Raw genomic sequence first — 20,191 nt, forward strand, 5'->3', positions numbered from 1 at the left:
ACAAACCACAGAAATAGCTGACCCAAGCTAGTGGGAGCTCATGGACTCTGGACTGACAGCTGGGAAGCCTGTATGGGACCGCACTAGGTCCTCTGAATGTGGATGACAGTTGCATGGCTTGGTGTGTTTGTGGGTCCATGGCAATGAGACCAGGACTTATCCCAGGTACACAAACTGGCTTTTTAGAGCCCATTCCCTATGGTGCAATGCCTTACTCAGCCGTGATGCAGAGGGGAGGTGCTGGTTCCATTCCCAACTTGGTATGCCAGACTGTGCTGACTACCCAAGGGAGGCCTTACTATAAGGAGGGGATGGGGTGAGTTGGGGGCAGGTGGGGGGAGCGGGAGAAGAGAAGAGAGGGGGAACAGGGGTTGGTGTGTAAAAGAAAAGAAAAAAATTTAAATAAAAAAGATTATTTTAAAAAAAAAAAAAAAAAAGAACACCTGTGCCAGGATGGATTGCTACATTTCCCTGTACTTATAAAACATAAATTAACGTGTTTAACATATCCAGTTAACAATGCATTCCACCCATTATAGAATCAGGCTCTGAAGGAAACACAAAGATGAAAAAGAGCTTGCACTTGCTCTCAGAAGTGAGCAAATACAGTCCACCAGTCACAGGATGCTAGGAAGGACATGCCACTCCTCCTGGGTAGCACAGATGGAGCCAGAGAAAAGGTCTGACCAGACAGCTAAGTGTTCAATGGTGAGGAAGGGAAGGACTTCCTGTGATACACAGTCTAAACAACCATTTAAATGGGTCAGTCATGTCCTAGAGCAGGAGTTCAGAGAAAAGGGAAGGACTTTGGGGACTGAAGGGACTTGAAAACCAGAAGATGGGGCAGCCAGAGTTCTGCATAAATAATACTTTAGGAATAATAGCAATTTGGGAGCGTATGCCAAAGGAGGACAGGAGTCTGGAAATCCAGACACACCAGGTACCATGGCAGGCACTAATTAGTACACAGGCAAGGGTGCTGTGGGATATAATAAGGATCACAGAGTGTTTGGAGGGGGAACTCATTCTGATTGAAACAAACTCGTACTGAATTTCTGCCATATGCTAGGTAACAAACACTAATAAGGATCAACCCACTGTCACAGTCCTGGGTGCCACGAGAACTGCTCATACCAGTCAGTGTGAAGCAGGCATGTGGGGTACCACTAGCGCACAGAGGAGGGGCACTCCACCTGTCTTGGAAAATCAGCTTGGCATGAAGAAACATGAAGCACTGTATCTTAAAGGGGAAGAACATAGATTTACTGTGAGAGCTGTAATAAATGACTCAAATTTGGCATCATGAAACAACAAATTCATTTCATCATTAGTCTGGAGGACAAAAGTTTGGAGCAAGGTAGGGCCACAGTCCCTGTGGAGTTCCAGGCCCTTGCCTCTTCTCACCTACAGTCACTCCCTGCATTCCCTGGCTTATGAGACCATAGCAGTCTCTACCTGGGTCTCCACATCATCTTCGCCTATGTGTTCCCGTCTGTTGGCCTTCTCCTCTTCCTGGAACACTTGGCATTGAATTGAAGCCCACTGGGTCAAGCCCGGGATAGTCTCCTCTCAAGATCCTTAACTGAAGAGAGTTAGGGTTGTGCCCTTGATTGGGCTTCAGCACCCGGAATGTTCCGGCCAGTTTATCTTTTATCCAGACCACGAGCGCTTTCTTCGTTATTGGCAGTAGGTCTGCTTCACTTTTTCCCATCCGTGCAGTCACTGGAGTAAATTACCTTCATGTCCTTCGCCCTTCCCTTTGTATTTACAGCTTGCCCAACTGCTTAGCACGGGAGGCCTTGCTTCCAGCTGGTCAGTTTCTGACCCTTTGTCCCCGCGACTCATCAGCTCCAGCTTGGACTTGAAGAGACAGGCATGCAACTCTTCCTTTCGCCTGAGCACTTGATAGCTACTGCAAGGCTATTAATTAACTACTTCCAATACTGTTGTGTATCAGGGACAGGCAACGCCCAAGCACAAGAAAGAGCTGAGGAACAGCAAGTTAGTGGATAGGTCAGAATATACATATTAACAGACTGGGTGAGTTTAGGGTATCCCCCCAAACCATGATAAGACTAACATCAAAAGTCAGAGATCACCACATATAATGACAACATAATCATGAAGCTTAAAATATTGGGAGAATTACGAAAATGGGCCAGAGACACAATGTGAGCACATGCTGTGGGGAAAACTGGCTGATAGGCTTTTTCGGTGCAATGTCCAAGCAAAGCCACTGATTAAAGACGCAATATCTGTCTAATGTAATAAACCGAAGCTCAAAACAACATGGGGTGCCTGTCTGGAAAGTGCAAGTATGACTCTGCACCGGGCCACCTTACAAAGCAAAGTCCTTAAACAGCTCATTATCTGAACCATTCAACACCTTCTAAGGGAGGCACTCGGGCCTGTCAAGTCCCACTCATAATGACACAGACAAAGACTCAGAAGCTCATCCAAACACAGCCCTATGGATGATGATCCCGGGACAATCCGTAACACTTCCTTAGCAATGCAGTAGCCACTCCTTTTTACACTATGGCAGAAAGAGATGAATTTCTGAGTTGAGTTGTTACTGAGTTGGCTCATATTTTAAACAACCACCATTCCTCCTATAAAATGTGGAAAACGGTCTGAAATCCCTCTGCAGGAAACATTGAGTATGTTTCACTTAAGGCCATGAGTGGACCCAACAAAAGAGCTGTAAGATCTCGAACTTCTAGCATCCTTGATCAAGTACTCCTGAGCTTGGAGGGGAGGGCCTGTGGGGATAGAAAGAGAACTTGCAAGAGAAAGCTTGCAAGAATGCCTGGAATGCCCAGAGCCAATCACAGAGGGCTCCCTACACCATCCACTTCTTTTCCTTGCTCAGGGCCTCCCAGGAAGCTGGACACAATGAAGAGCTGGACTGTGGGCATGTCAGAAGAACAGGACTAAAGCTACAAAGACCAGGATGGCAGGTGCTGGGGGAATAACAAATGCCTAACACAAGAGCTTATAATTCACCTCACATCCTCTAGATGTGGGAGTTTGCCAAAGGAACGAGAGGTTGCCTGGTGATCTTTCTTCCTTTCTGTGATTTTCATCACTACAAAATTTGCAGCCACAAGGAACAAAGAAATACGCAGCTGAGGTTTCATTACTGTGTTATCATTCAGTCCTGGAGCCCAACAGCACTCACTGACAGACCATTCAGACAGACACCTGACCTCAAGACTTATGTGCCACTGTGCAGCTGTGGTAGAGACCGAAGCTGAGAGCCATGTGTATCTCATTCTATTGTTCTCTGGCCCAGAGGAAGGAGGCTGCAGTGGAAAAGAGAGAATTGTCATTTAACACGGTCAGCAGCAGTTTCTCCCTCATTCAGTTTTCTGAGAAAATGAGTCCAATCTAGGAATCTCTGTCATCCATCAATGGATTAAAAAAAATAATAACAAATGAACACATTCTCTCCTTTTCCCCCAGCATATTTTTCCTAAAGCATCATTTGGAAAGAAGGATGCCCCACAGCAGTCTAGGAAGGAGATGGAGAGAGAGAGAGAGAGAGAGAGAGAGAGAGAGAGAGAGAGAGAGAGAGAGAGATTGAGCCAGAGAACACTGATGTTTCACTAGACACTGGAGTCACCAAGGCAGTGGGCAAGACTCCCAGGTAATACCCAGACCAGTGTCACAGTCTTCGGGCTGGGGCACAGGCATTAGCACTTCTGAAAGCTCCTTGCCATACCAAGATGCCACTGAAGTTAGGGGCCTTCTCTTTAAAAATGAAACCAGAAAACAAGATACAGGGCCATCTCTACATCCTCAGATGCCTTTTCTTCCCTGCTCAGTGCCGGACTCTGGCAATAGAAAGAAAATGTATTAGCTGCTCCATCGATTGCCTTATGAAGCTTGGAGCCCATTTCCTGAAGGCATGGAGGGAGCACAGCTGCTTTTAAGCTATCCGAGTCTGCATTCACTTCGGCCCTCACCTGCCAGTTCCATTACTTCCCATAAAACGTGTTCAAGAGTCATGTCACAGAGCAGAAAGAACTGGAATCTTGCAGGTCACCTCATCTAGTCCTTATAACTTGTTGCCAGGATATGACCTGTTGCTCAGCATGTATCATTTCATCTCAGAGTGGACACGGGAGTAGCAAGGCTTCAGAGCCACAAGAGGCAGCTCATCCATTCTATGAATGCTGTTATGTTTGAGACTAACAATGCTCACCAGTCTTCTTAAAATGTCTCAGAGGAAAGATGATGAAGTTGCAACTATAGTTGTGGCGAGGGAAAATGATTAAAATGTTCAATGAGAGACAGAGTGAATAATGGTGTACAGTATAATGGAAAACAATGGGGGTGCAGGGGGCTCAATTTGTGCTGGAAGGCTTGGTGTTTATGGGACGAGCTTCATGCAAGAGGGAGCTGCTGTTCATGCCCAACAGCCTGGCTAAACAACAGATTCAGAGAGTTTTAAGAAAAATAACTGAAAAGTTCAACAGAAAGAGAAAAAATAATCAATGAAGTTGAAATTCAAGAGTGAGGAGCCTGTGCTACCCACTGGCACAGGGAGCTCCCCTAGCTGTGAATAATGGTGATCGGGCTGCCTGAAATCAAATCCGCTAGATTATTGCATTGTGGCTGGGAGGAAATTGTCCCTTACGTCTCTGAGCTGTGTGATTCTTGGGTCACTGAACACATTGGCTGTACCCTGTGGCTTACATTATCACGAACCAGATTTTCTCTGTTGCTGAAGCTACAAAGGCATACAAAACCGAAGCTTAGACAAGTCAAGTACAGCAGAAAACTCATCGCATAAGCAAAAAACGTCAAGGGTTTGAACAGCTGACAGACTAGGAGAAAGCCTGCCTCCTGCTCAGCAGGGAATGTTGGGTGAGCCGCTATACCTGCTCTACTCTTTGCCTTGGGGTTTATTCTGCCTAGAACTTTCTCCCCATATATTAACCTGGCTAATTTTTTTCTCTTCAGATCTTTAGTTAAATGTAACTTTTAAGGAAAGTTTCATGTCGACAACACCTCTAAAATTCGACACACAGACACACAGACACACACACACACACACACACACACACACACACACCTTTTCCCTTTAGCACTTATATCTAACATACTATATATTTCACTTATTTGCCTTGTTTCTTATCTGTCTCCTTTCTCTTTGATTAATGCTTAAACCCCAGGAAGACAAGAACTTTCATCTATTTTATTCACTCCAATATCATCTAACACCAACAACAGTGATGGTACATCTCCAACAGGAAATGCCCAGTAAAAATTGGTGATGTGCATAAAATATCTTTATAAGCTCATGAAAGTTAATGTTCTGGTGTCTATAAATTGTGTGCAAAGCTTTATGCACTACACTGATTTAGATATGGCTTATAAATCTAACCACAATACTTCCAACCTACAGTAGAGGTTAAGAGCTTCCTTTATAGAAATGGTTTTGTGAGTAATGGCTGGTACCTACACTGTACTTGGTTTTGTAGAAATATGAACAACCATCTTTAAATCTGCCACACAGATAAGATTTCCTGCTGTCCAGTGGAGTATAAACTGACTAGTTACAATAGAATACTCTCAAATTCTAAACAGGACATTCACTGCCTTTTCTCAAAAGAGCTCAAAAATAGAGAAAAGGGGTTGTATAAGAACTTTATATATTTCTACTAAAAATGTTGTGTATGTGTTAGCATTATTTTCTTCTTCAATGTATAACAAGGAAGCCTCTGTAAAGCCTTTTAAATGGGGTGCTCCCTAGCTCTATTCAGGTCAAATGAATGGTCATGACTATCTTTGTGGAGCCATGTTCTAAAGTATTTGTCCATACCAGAGCCTAGAAAGCAGCCAGGAAACTAAAGGCACAAGCAGAGACCCCTGAAGGTTACACATGCAAATGTTAGTTTCCACAGAGCTGTGTCTACAATGAAATTTCGTAACCACAGATATTTACTGTCGAAAAGTAGAGTTTTGCCAAGTATGGTGACATGAGCTGATATCCTAGCTGTGCAGGAGGATCGGCAAGTTCAAGGCCAGCCTTGGCAACAAAGTGAGGCTGTGTCCCTAGATAAAAAGCCAAAAGAAGGCTGGGGACATAGTTCAGTGGTAAAGTACTTGGCTAGCAAACAACAGGACCTGCTTTCAACCCTGAGTACCACACACACACACACACACACACAAACCTCTCAACAGACTCAAAGGAAAACTGATAAGGCCAAATGGACCTAAGAACTAGATCAACTTGGCTCGCATGTGGTAGGAGATGACAGCATTGTCACAGTAACAGTAGCTAAAGCTTCTACCTCCCATATTCAGAGGACAGCATCCCCCACACAGCTAATATGCATGGGCTTCTGCTTCCTCTGTCAGATGGTAGACTACACAGCAAGTAACTCAGAGATCTGAAGGACTATATGCAAAAGAGTGAGAATCTGAAAAGCATGGTTTATTAAATAAGACTTTATCCACAATCAGAAGGAATCAGTTACAAAGATAGCAAATACATAGAAAAGCATATATTAAAAAAAAACTAATGCAGTTGCTATATTTTCAGTTAAGAAGCTACCTAGGTTTTTGTGATCTATTAGTTATGGGTATTTAACTGAGTTAATAGAAACTACTGACAGGGAAGAGATGAATTCAGATCACCATTTTCTCTCTCTTCAAGCTGAATCTTTGCTATTTCCCCCCTTCAAAGCACTTTAAAGGCAAGAAAGAAATGTCTATGGAGACTTCAGCTGTCATTAAGCTCTTGTCTCCTTTGAAAATGATGTCAGCTCCTGCTGCCACCTCTGAGGTGAGGCATCAGAGTTAGTGTAATTTAGAAGATAGTGTCTTGTTGTAACAACATAATTGTTGGATTCTGGGTAATGGTGTATATTAGGAGAGATTATACAAAATGTATCTGGGGACAGAATAATGGTTCTGATGTCCACGAAGTACCACTTTCCTGTAGAAATGAAACTATACAGCAAGCCCTGTACTGCTTTGGGCTTGTCATGTGGCACCAGAAATCATGTGACCATTGACAGTGACAGGGACAGCATTTCTTCAAACCTTAGGATTTTGCAGGTTCAAACTGAACCCCCTCCACCACCTGTCAAAACACTGATCTTCTGAACACAGGCTCCTTCCTGTAAGAAAATGTCCAGATCCCAAGTCAGATGGCTCACCTCAAATGCCACTCTGTTGAGGATGCAGCCAGTTAAACATCCAGCCAAGTGTCCCACTCTAGGAAGGGCTGAGGGATCACTGAGACCAAGGCATATTTTCTTGGTGAGGGGTTTGGAATCTTAAAAGAGCAGACCCAGGTGCAGCTGGGTCCTGGAGCCAGCCTAAGGTACCACAGTGGGCAGCCAGTATTTGGAAGGGGAGGTAAAGCCACACCTACTCATGTTCATAAAGAAGATTGACAGTCCAACCACGGTTTGACTCTCAGCCCTATTAAAACATGTGTGTTTGTCCCTGGGAAGAGGACGGATGGTGTGGTGGTTTGAATGAAAATGGTTCCCATAGGCTTATAGGTGGTGGCACTATTAGGAGGTATGGCCTTGTTGGAGTAGGTGTGGCCTTGTTGGAAAAAGTGTGTCACTGGGGGTGGACTTTGAGGTTTGAAATGCTCAAGCCAAGCCCAGTTGTCTCTTTCTTCCTGCTGCCTGTGGATCCAGATGTAGAACTCTCAGCTCCTTCTCCAGCATCATGTGTACCTGCATGCTGCCATGCTTCCTGGCATGATGAAACAGACTAAACCTCTGAAATGTAAGCCAGCCCAAATTAAATGTTTTCCTTTATAAGAACTGCCATGGTCATGGTGTCTGTTCACAGGATAGAAACCCTAAGACAGAAGGGCTCACCACTAACCCACCTCACCTCTCAGTTCTAAGGCATAGACTCCTCCACTCACTCACTCTCTCACCACACTGCTGGGTGCCAGCACACAGAGTCATTTTAAAAGAAGATCCTTTCACACTACAGACACCATATTTGTGGAGAGTCCAACACAGCACCGACTTAGGGCCCCATTCCTTCTGTGGTACGTGAAGGGCAAAAAGAGGGCTGAGCCTGCAACTCACGTAATGGAGCTTGAACTTGCACTCATCTTCAATTTCATCTGCGCTGTCCTCATCAGAAACTTCTCCTTCCTCTGCATCATCTCCAAGGTGATAAGGCAACTTCTTGCCCTGAAATAGATCAAAACATCCCATTTGAAAATGAATAGAAATCCATAACATTCCCCAAAGTAGAGGCAAACCAGGTGTCCGTTAACAGAGGCATGGACACACAAAACCTGCTCTTCTCCTATGGACTATTGCTCAACCTTCTAAAAGAACAACACCCTCATACACATTATAAAATGGGGGAACCTGGAAGTTATTATGTCAGATGACGTAACCAAAGGCAAACCTTGCATGGTTCCACTTGCATCCGGTATCCAAACAGTAAACCCAGTGAGGGAACACAGAACGGTGATGGAAACGGGAGGTAGGAAGCAAATGGCTCTTCTGAATGAATATGGAGCTTTAGCTTTCCAAGATGAAAAGACTCGGACTGTATAACATTCTGTCTATTTTTAACAATACCGAATTATACAGTTAAGTAATTAAGGGGTAAGGTACATTTTCTGCTCTATGAACCATATTTTTTTTTATAGAGAAAACTGAATACAAAATGAAGTGTCTATGCAATGACCCATCATTACTTCAGACTGACTGGAAGGCAGATAGTCTGGAAGAAAGACAAAATAAAGATGAGAAGAACTTTTTATCCTAAGGCTGTCATTACCTTAAATTAAATGAAATCAATTAGTAATACTGTATTTTTAAAAACCAGACCAATGTCTCTTTAAAAAGGCCTGACTCCTGACAATATGCATCACCCCATCTGATTGTACGACTTTCACAATCTGGGTATTGGTGTCCCTCATTTGCTGGAACCTGATACTATGGGTATTGTCGCTGACAGCATGAAGAACTCGGGCCTCTGGGAAGTTACTGAATGAGGACGGGTCCCCTAAGTTGCTTGTCTCTTCCATCATGGAAACATACCTATGAGGAGCAGACCCTCCTTCACCAGACACTAAACATGCCAACCTAGCTCACAACTATAATCCTAATACTTGAGAGGTTGACAAACGAAGACTGAGGTCAATTGGAGACCAGTCTAGCTATATAGTGAGTTCCAGGCTAGCCTTGACTACAGAGCGAGACATAGGCTAGGGTGTGGAAGAGAGGGAGAGAGAGAGAGAGAGAGAGAGAGGGAGAGAGGGAGAGAGAGAAGAGGGGAGGGGAGGGGAGGGAGGGGAAGAGAAGGGAATTATAAAACCTGGAAGTTGGACTTTTCAGCCTGTAGAATAGAGAAATAAACTTCTTTGTTTTTAAGTTACTCAGACTAGGGCATCTCCTTTTAGCAGCCCAAAGTCACCATGGCCCAGAGCAGCCTGCTATCCTCAGTGGGCAGAGCTGCCCTTGGCTGCTGCCTGCTGGTGCCTCTTTGCATCCAGTCCTTTCTTCACAGGACCACTATGTAGCTTACACAACAGTCCTCAGGACCAGGCCACTCTCCAGTCACCAGTACATTTCAGAGATCAGGGACCTTTGACAGGGAAAAACTCTCATAAGATGGGAAAAGATTTGAGCTACATAGCATACAGTCCCAAGCATCCATGGGAGATGGGCTCTAGAACACTTCTCAGACACCACATCCTAAAGATGTTCAAGTCTTTGCTACAACACAGTTTTGTATTTGCACATCACCCTGTATATCCTCCTGTTTACCTCAAATCACTTCTAGGCTATTTATAATATGTAAAGTAACATAAACACTATATAACCTAAAGAAATGAAACCTGTGAGGCTCAGTTCACACACAGGAGGAGGACTGCCTATACTCAATAGATCACAGTGATCTATAAGATCACCGCAGAATAATTTGGAAGTAGATACAGTCAATTGTTAGGAATACATAGCCAGGGCTGGAGAGATGCTCACAGGATAAAACACTTACTTCACAAGCCTGGGGATCTGACTTTGGACCCCCAGAAGCCACAAAAAGCAGGGTGTCATTAGCTTGTGTCTATAACCTTGGGGCTTCTATGGCAAGATGGGAGATGAGACGGGAGAACCTCCGGAAACTCACAGGGCTGCCTCAGACAAGTGGAAAACACACACTGATACCTGTAGTTGTCCTCTGACCCCCACCTGTGTCACACAGGCACACGCACAAACACACACATGTGTGCACATGCACACACATACAAAATGTTTTTAAGGGTAAGTACCTCTATGGGTTTCTCCGCTTCTTCTATATTTCCCAACTTATATTCAGAAAAAGTTAAAAAGGAGAAGAAGCCAAGAGAAGGCAAGTCCCGGGGGCCTGATAAGAGAGAGCTCTGAGGTAGCTATCTACATCGGGAGGCTTCTGACTTGAGAGCAGAAAGGAATATTAATGGGATCTGCAGCTGCCCCCAGAACACGTTGTAGAGTCGGGGTGAGCAGACCAGGCTCTCAGGCAAGTGGCTGAGGCTGTAGTGACGGGCAGCCTCCCAAGTGTCACCAGTGCCTCCCGGCTCTTGTCTCTGTCCTATTGCAATGCTCTCTTCTTGAATGTGGGCCACCAAAACATGGAGCACATAGCAATTGCCCCCACCCCGACACACACACACACACACACACACACACACACACACACAAGTGAGCGGTTCAGTGGAAAGAACCACCTCGCAAAGAATGAGAAGTCTCTAGGCCAACATCCTGCCAGCCACTGCCACCAACTGATCCTAGAGTACATCTTCCTCTCCCCAGTCTGCCCAGGTGACTGCAGTACCACCTGACACCTCCACTGCAGCTTGGAGCAGAAAACCCAGCAGGGACTCTGGGATAATGTCTGCTACTTCAAGTTGCTAAATTTGGGGGGCATTTGCTATGCAGCCATTGATGCCTAATAGACTTACAAATAGAATCATGGGAGGCAGAACTAATCCAGTGAAAATACCTTTTTCAAAACAAGAAGGGACAGAGATCATTGCCTAGAACCTCATCATCCACACAGTGGCCTCAGTAACTGCTGGCAGATAGGCTACCACTGGCCTCGTACAGCATCCCGCAGCAGGCTGGGCTCAGTTTGGACCCTCCTCTTATTTCTTTTTCAATGACAGAGGGAGGTTGATCTGATGACTCATCTATCGGCAGGGTGCACCCCCTACTTTTAAGAAAGGTTGAAAAATCAAATATCTAGCATTTTTTAACTCAAAACAGAGATAGAAACGTTTTAAGAACAGAATGAACTTGGCAACTGCTTTGTGCACATGAATGGTATTTCAGGTTGTGAGAAGGATCTCATCTGCTGACCCTGTCCCGAACGCTCCTATACACCCAAAGTCTTTGACCCTAGACTTTAGCTCAGTTATAATTTCAAAAGGATTATATAATCATGTAATAAAAATGAAGTCTGCATTCAGATCAAGCTTTTAGGATTTGGAGACTTACATATGTTCTCCAACTTACAGAATGGCCTTTCTGAGACTGAAGTGGTCAAAACAAATTTGTGCATTGTTTTAGACAGGCTTTTATATATTACAGGCTGGCCTTGAACTCACTTTGTAGCTGAAGATGACCTTAAATTTCTGGTCCTCCTGCCTCCACTCCTTAGTATAGGAATTAGAGGTGTACATCACCAAGCCCAGTTTAGGTGGTGACAGGAATTGATCCAAGGGTTTCACACACACTGGGCAAAGCATTCCACTAAGAGCTACACTGTGGTGATATATTGTGTACCCTAATAAAATTTGCCTGAAGATCAGAGAACAGAACAAGCCACTAGATTAAACATAAAGACCAGACTATGGTGGCACACACCTTTAAACTCAGTACTTGGGAAGCACATACACCTTTAATGGCTGGGCAGAGAAAGGCATATAGGGCGTGAGGACACAGGAACTAAAGGCTTTTTTGTCTGGAGCCTTTCAGGTGAGGACTCAGAGGATTTCAGTCAGAGGATTCGTGGAGTTGGTGAGGTAAGACATGGCAGTGGCTTGTTCCTTTGTCTCTCTTTGTCACCCCACCCCTCCTGGATTCCGTAACCAACTCAATTATTGGTGTTGTGAGTTAAACCCTGAATAAATTCCTTTGACCTTCAATAGACTCTGTGGAATTATCCCATTATCTGGCTCCCCCTTTCCCACTATCTGCCTCCTGGGTGCTGGGATTAAAGACATGTGCCCCCATGCCCAGCTTTTTCCTTAACTTCTAAGAAACCAATAGTGAATGGATCTCCGACACATTTGGGATGCCCATAGCTCACACTTCTGCCACCCCTTCCAAAAACTGCCTCAGACCTTCTACCTAATACATTCTGGTACCCATTAGCCCTGGAACACTACATATCCATCTTAACTCCCACTGTCCAAAAAGCAAGATTTTTTTTTTTGAGACACAGTCTCACTATACAGTTCTGACTGGCTTAGAACATACTATGTAGACCAGACTGACCTCAGATTTGCACAGATCTCCCTATCTCTGATTCCCATGTGCTAGAATTAAAAGAATGTGCCACTGTACCCAGCCAAACAACTATTGTAGTCTACATTTAATTATCTTATAGTTGGGTAAGGAATGTGAAGTGTTTACAATATTATATAGATAATTCTTCAATTTTGAATACAGAAACTAGTTTTTAGCACAACAGTTACCTCTGGCCAAGTTGGGCAAGTTGACCTTAATATTAACTGTCATGTTATCAGGACCTTTCATTCAAAATGTACCTACACAGGAGGCTGACAGCACCTCTCTCATGGACTCTGGACCTAGCCTTCTGATTTAATTGCTAGAAAAGCACGTTTTGACTAACTCTAAAGATTTCATTGTCTTTCTTAGAGTTCTCCCGTACAATGGGCTCTTACTTTATTGTTGCTCCATGACACATATCCTTCTTAAGTAGCCTAGTCTACTCTCTGTTCTTTATCGTTCTACACTCAAAATAAGGCAACCATCTAAGATTTTAGTCCAAGGAAAATGTTCACTGGATATCAGTGAAATCACAGAGCTGGAAATCTGAGAACTCAAGGAACTGTCTTTTGGCCTTCATTTGCATTCATGATATTCACTATAGTAAGTTTTCTCCCTTGGAAAATCTCTTGATAAAATGTCACTCCGATCACCCCCTCTCTTCTTACACACACAGGTCCTGAGGGGCATTATGTCTGTGCCCACGTTCCTGTCTGAAGTGAGTGCTTCTCACACACATAACCAAGACCAACCAACCATGAAGATTTTTTTTTTCCTTTTGACGGACAGTTATTGGAGCTTGAAATAGAAGAAAAGAATCTAAACAGAATGCTTTCAGACATGGAGTCAAAGAGCTTTCTCCTCTCTTGCACCTCACTTTGCCATACACAGCTCTCTGTGGGAACTCACTCAGACTAAAATAGCTTGCACAGCATGGACAGCCAGCAAAACAAATCCATAGCATCCAATCAGCCATAACCTGCCTCTGAAAGTGTGACTATACATTAACATAAGACGTGTATACAGATTCCTTTCACACGCATTGATTCTAATCATTTTCCCTTTTGTTGGTTTGTTTATTATTTATTTATTGTCACCAGGGAGGAAAGACCTAGTTGACATTAATGTCTGCGCTGTAACCCCTGAAGTCATTACCTTCACTAGGATTTTGCCTTTCAGACTCTGAGGGCTTGGAAGCTGCCTGCCCTCTCCAGAGTCCACGGATGACAGGTCCAGCTTGTCCTGGAATATTCCCTTCAGGTACTGAGCAATCTTCCTCTGCTGCTGAATGCTGCAGTGGTTCTCAATAGACAGTATAACTGGAAACCTGAGGGAAGAGCAATAATTCCACAGGCGTTCAGCACAGCCAGCTCACAGGGATCATGGGGACCTGGAAACAGAATCTGCATGGGCTGCTGTCTTAAAATCCCAGCCACTGAATGGGCAATACTGATAATGATTAAAATGGCACTAAAAACAGAAAGATTAAGGATGCATTGAGAAAAAATTCCTCCAGGCAAATACACTTTGCCATGCACAAAGACTAAACAAATATTGGCTCTTAGTTTAATGTTAGGCAAAAACTGAGGAATATATATATATATATATATATATATATATATATATGTATGTATATATGTGTGTGTGTGTGTGTGTGTGTGTGTGTGTGTGTGTATGAAATAGGAAGCCTAAGGAAAGAAAATTCATGATGTTATTTTTTTCATGTTTATTCACATGTATAAATGAATCACAGAGACTACTTACTGCATATCATTAAAGGCCATTACTTGCTCTAAAAATATACCAGTCCTAGTTTGGGAACTAAGGGGAAAAAAATAACATAATGCAGCTTTGTTTTATACATCAAATGTCAGGTCTCCCCAACATTTTTTTTTTAATAAAACTGAACACCAGTGTTCAATTAAAAAAAAAAAAAAGCTGGGCCAGTGAGCTGGCTCAGCCTCAGCCAGTAAAGGCAGCTGCTGCCAAGGCTGATGGCCTGGATCTGATCCCCAGCACCCACGTGTGGAAGGAGAAAAGGTATTCCCGTTAGCTGTCCTCTAATGCCCACATATGCAGTGTGGCATGTGAACACACACACACCCCACATCAATGTCTAAAAAAACCCACTATCCATGCTATAGCAGCACACAGGTTTCAGCACAGAAAATGGAAGGTGATTCCCAAAATCTGGGAGGTTGGCAGCCAAAGCAGGAAAAACAAAACAGAATTTAGTTTTCTAGCACGAATCTTCAGAAATAATATGTGAGATCTTTCAGAGTACACAAACCAGTATTTGAATTGCCTAATACATTTGTGTAAAGAAAAAAAGATGTCTTGGGCAAGCACAAGCTTCACAAAATGGCCCGTGACCTTTTCAAATTAAATTCTGTCCAATTAGAAAGGCCTGTGCTGGTGCCTCCAACCGACGATGGCTTGCTGTCCTGAATGTGGTCTGTTGGCTGCTTGGACTCTCTCATAGGTTTTTATCCAAGAGTGTTGTGAAGAGAAACCAACAAACAAACCAATAAGATGTCTTACAATCGCGTAGGTTTTAACAAAACCAATTTTAAATTATCACTTCATATGGAAAGGGCTCATGAGTATCTAGTGCCACCAAAAATACAGCTGTTGTCAATGGGGGAAGGGATTTTGAGCTTCATCCCACTAAGGGACATTTTTCAATGTCTAAAAACAGTTTTTGGTGGGCACAATTCAGGGATGCTGCCAGCATCTGGTGAGTGGAAGCTGGAGATGCTACTAAAAGCTCTACAGTACACAAGATGGCTGTTCCACCACATAGGATCTTGCCCCAAATGTCCATAGTGGCAAAGTTAAGAAACTTTGGTAAAGGGGAACATTAAAAAATAAAAGCAAAATAAAAGGTCCAAAATTTGCTAATGTCCTAAACAAGTATATGACATTCTCATTGAAAGTGTTTCCTGTTTTAAACATTTATTTTCTATTATTTTATGTGTATGAGTGTTTTGTCTGAATGTTTGTGCACTCCCATTGCCCACAAAGGCCAGAAGAAGGTGTCAGATGCTGTTGAACCTGGAATTAAAAAAAAAAATGGTTGTGAGCCAAATATGTGAGTTCTGGGAACCAAACCCAGGTCCACTGTAGAAGCAGCAAGTGCTCTTAACCACTGAGTCATCTCTCCAGCCCCTAAAGTGCATTTCTTCTAAGGGTTCATAAACATGAAGTCAGCATTCTAGGAACCAGAGGATCCTCTGGGGTATAGGGGTGGTACTATTTCATAAAATGGGAAATACTGACATGTAAGACTCATAGAAATCAGGGTTTGGAAGACTGAATTTAGCACTAAATTCTTCCATGTAAAAATGCCACAGACTAAAATTTGCTATGCAGCAAGAATCTCTCATTAGAAGAGCACATCTCAACCTCATGGTTAATTAATAGGATCAAATATTAGAGATTTTAAAGGCTACTAGCTTCTAAAATATTGATTTTATGCAATCACAATTTTAATTTGCTTCTTTAATTTAAAAACCCTTTTTCATATGCTTAGTATATTGATAGTACCTGCTAAACAGAAAGAAATCAATAATTACTGAAATACAGTTCCATATTTTCAGTGAGTTTACCACCTCATACCTATAAAAGGAAGCAAGATATCAACCTTTTTATCAGGGTGTTATATGCTGGGACAGATATATGTTCAGATACTTCAGTATCAAGAAAGAGAGGGTAAGTCAGCTGTGGGTCAAGATATGCTTCCCAGTGGGGCGGTGCTTAAATCATTTTGTTGTATAAAAAGGAAGCATGTGTGGGGGGCATGGTGGGAAGGGTATTTGGGTATTTGGGTCAGAGAAAAGCACACACTGGTTTGGGAGTTGTAAAAGTTCTGGGCTTGTTGGGGAAAATGAAAGGCAATCATTGCTAGCAGATGCTAGGTCTCTGTGCAGCAATGATGGAGGAGGATAATACTGGAAGAGAAGGAAGTAGCCACATGTGAAGGCATGAACACATCCTGGGTCCTGAAGAAGCTTTAGAAAGAGCACTAGGACAAGAATTACAGCAGCGTTTATGGTTCCGAAAGAAACTATAGCGCACGGTGGTGGTGGTGGTGGCGGTGGCGGTGGTGCACGCCTTTAATCCCAGCACTTGGGAGGCAGAGACAGGCGGACCTCTGTGAGTTCAAGGTCAGCCTGGTCTAGAGAGAGAGACCCAGGACAGGCACCAAAGCTACATAGAGAAACCCTGTCTTGAAAACCCACCACCAACAACAACAAAAAGAAACCATAGCATCAGTACACAGCATGAACCGAAGGGGAAATGAGAATTAAGAGAAAGTGTGAAGTCAAAGAAGTGGTGCGTCTTCTCTGTGTTGGATGTCCTAGGTATCCTGAAGTGTCTGACTGTCCATGTTTTATTAAATTATGATGTAGCATCAAATAACTGTTATGGGGCTGGAGAGATGATTCAGAAGTTAAGAGCCCTGGGTGCTTTTCCAAAGGACTGGGGTTCAATTCCCAGCACCCATATAGAAGCTAAGAATTGTCTCTAATTCCAGTCCCAGGAGATCCAGTGCCCTTTTCCAGCCTCCACAGGCACTGCATTCACATGATGCAGAGACATACATTCAGGCAAAATGCTCATACGCATAAAAATAAAGTTTCAAAAAAATTAAAAATTATTATCTATAATAACGTGTTTCCAAGCTTTATGGGTTTAGAAATTCAGAAGTCATTCTTTGCGAGGATATTTTCAAAGAGACAGGACAAGAAAGAATGGGATTAAGGAATAAGTGGGTCACAAGAACCCACAAACTTGGAAGCCATAGTATACTTGTTCCCAATCTTTGCTGGGGAGAAAGAAGAGAACCAGGGCAGCAGGAATGAAGGCGAGGGATCCAAGAGAGCCGTGCTCCTGTAGCCACATTACCTTGGGCTACCAGGGGTGGAGCGTAGCTCCCATGTGTTGCTGTACTTACTCATTCTTCACAAAGGCATGCTTGTTGATGGTCTCCACAACATCTCTGAAGAGAATCTTTGAAGTGAGAGTGTAACCATGGTGGACCACTGGCTCTCCATCTGGGCCATCCCAACAGTCAACTGCCAAAAACAGACGTTCACATCAACAATATAAAATGTCCGGGTTCTTAGTATCTCTGGAGATACCAGAAACGTTTAGGATTATTACTAGAACTTATACATACTACAGTTATGAAAAAGATGCAAAGAGAGAGAATTGGACATTCTGGCATACTTAGCAGAACAAAAAGTTAAAGAGGATAAATTATTTGGGTGTTTGTTTGTTTCTGAGTGCTTAGAGTATCCTAAGACATCACAAAGAGACTAGCATTACCAAAGTTTCTCTTGGAAATATAGTCTTCTAAAACAATTCCTCTTTATTAGCTAAAATAAATTAAACAGAGAAATCCTTTCATCTGAAAGTTGCTGTTGATCACTGCAACAGAAAGCAAGTAGGACATGTAAGTCCTGCCTGAGCCTGCTTTGAGCCTGCTTTGAGCCCATGCAACTAAAATATTGCCTTTAACCAAGGTCTCTGGCTAACCATTAGTCAGTCTACAGATTTCAGACTTGCTCACCCCACAACTGTGTGAGCCCATTCCTTAAACGCAACCGGTTAATCCCAATTTCCCTTTCTTACTCTATTTTATCAGTTCTTTTTCTGCTGATGTTTAATAAATACAGGATCCGATGCCCTCTGTGCACTACACATTGACTGGTTTTCTACCACAGCAGCAAGTGATTGTAACCACTGAGCTGTCTCTCCAACCCTGAAATAAACATTTCTTTCTTTTTGTTATTCATTCATTCATTCATTCATTCATTAGGTAGGGTATCAACATGTAGTACAGACTGGCACTGAATTTACAGAGATCTACCTGCCTCTGCTTCCCAAGTCCGAGGATTAAAGGGGTGTACCTTCATTTCCAGCCTGAAGTGAACATAACTAAAATCTTGTGGCATGGCAGCTGTGGTGATGTCTTAGCATAAGACATTCCTCACATGTTAGTGGCATCGCCGGTGTAAACAAACATACTGTACTTTCAGGTGCACAGAAGCATAGCAGTATAATTCTATTCAGTATCTAATACTTGGTAATAACAATGAATAACCATGTTGCTGGTTCACATGCTACTGTGCCATGCTTTGTATCATTACTTCAGAGTATAATCTTTCAATTTATAAAAAAGTTTATTAGAAAATAATATGTTGGTTTCCATAGGCAACAGCTTCATACAGATCTGCAAGATGTAGGACTCTCAGCTTCTTCTCCAGGACTATGTCTGCCTGCATGCTGCCATGTCCCACCATGATGATAATGGACTAAACCTCTGAACTGTAAGTAGGTCACCACAATTAAACGTTTTCCTTTATAAGAGTTGCTATGGTCATGGTGTGTCTTTACAGCAATAGAAACCCTAACTAAGACAAAGCCATAGAATGTTAATAGGCCATTCTGCTGTTAGGTTTCAAAGTCCAGAATGCTGACAGAAAGGAGAACAGAGAAAAACAAGAACTCTATTAGGAGGCTAAGATTCTGGCAAAGAATCTGACTGGATCTGCTTGTGTCCTGAAACTTAAGTGAAACTGGATATAAAAATAGTGGATCAATTTATTTGGCAGACAGTAACATTCATGGTATGTCATGTCATAGTTATTATTGTCCTTTACATTTATCCAGAATTACAGTGAGACACAGCAGAAAAGTGGAGCACAAAGATATGAAAATATTCAGTTCAGAGAGAAAATCAGCTTTTAAAAAAGTGTTAAAACTGAGCACAGGGCAGGCGGGGACACCCGGGCTATTATAGATATATATAATTATATAATATAATTATTATAGAAGTTAGTGCCACTAGGTTGGGGTATACCTCCAACGGTAGAGCACAAACTTAGCATGCCTGAGGCTCTGAGTTCAAGCCCCAGCGATCGGGGAGGGCATTAAGGAAAATCCAGGACTTTGCACTAGGCAATAAGAAAGGTGATTTGAGGCCAAGGCACAAGGAGGGCACCAGCCAAACCTCCGGAATGGAACAATGTAAACTCATTTGAAAACCTTTCATTTCCTCAACAAAAAGAGCTTCAGGGTGTCATGCTTGAGTCAGGCTGATGAAGGAAGTATTTTCCCAGGTTCAGCCACAAAAGAACACAGAGGCCACTGCAGTGATGGTCCAATTGGGCCAGGCCACATCTCAAGCAGTAGCAGAACTTAGCATTAGTCACATGGAGCTGGTTTTACAGGCATGCAAGATACAAGAGTGAGGAGTTATGGGGACTTAGACCAAGGTTGGAAACATCTCTTGAGGTCAGGGAACTTGTGGCATGGTAGGGTTCCCCAAACGGGGCTCCTCAATAAGCTGTGAAGATGTGAAGGTGGGCCTAAGCTGCAGTGAAGATCACAGATATTGGAGATGTCAGAGATGTAAGATGTTCATGGAGTTAAGCAAGCTCAAGAGAGAAACCACAGATATAGCAGGCAACAGAGTTTGCAGAAAGGACTTCTCACGCTTGTTTCAATCCAGATGATGCCAACAGCTCCACATGCTGGATATAGCTATGCAGGGCTTGGGTCTCACCCTCGTGGACTTCAGGGTTGCTTTGGTGGGATCTTTCTGGGCTAGGCACCCACTCTTCCTTTAGAAGTGGTTGTATTCTCTGTGTCATTGTATAGTTGTTGGAGGAGGCTCACAGTTA

At 43.1% G+C, this 20,191-nt stretch overlaps 1 protein-coding gene across 1 annotated transcript in view; it reads right to left on the reverse strand.

The window, feature by feature from the left end:
* Plch1 (phospholipase C eta 1) overlaps positions 1 to 20,191 on the reverse strand; it is a 215,268-nt gene that overhangs the window by 32,060 nt on the left and 163,017 nt on the right. Inside the window, exons 9-11 of the mRNA XM_052730847.1 lie at positions 17,458 to 17,578; positions 13,656 to 13,827; positions 8,073 to 8,180 (exon numbers count right to left, since the gene is read on the reverse strand). Coding sequence (XP_052586807.1) covers positions 8,073 to 8,180; positions 13,656 to 13,827; positions 17,458 to 17,578 — 401 coding nt within the window. The remainder of the gene's footprint in view (positions 1 to 8,072; positions 8,181 to 13,655; positions 13,828 to 17,457; positions 17,579 to 20,191) is intronic.

Source organism: Peromyscus californicus, unplaced genomic scaffold, assembly GCF_007827085.1.
Source record: "Peromyscus californicus insignis strain IS unplaced genomic scaffold, ASM782708v3 Scaffold_9__1_contigs__length_137607984, whole genome shotgun sequence".
Lineage (NCBI taxonomy): Eukaryota > Metazoa > Chordata > Mammalia > Rodentia > Cricetidae > Peromyscus > Peromyscus californicus.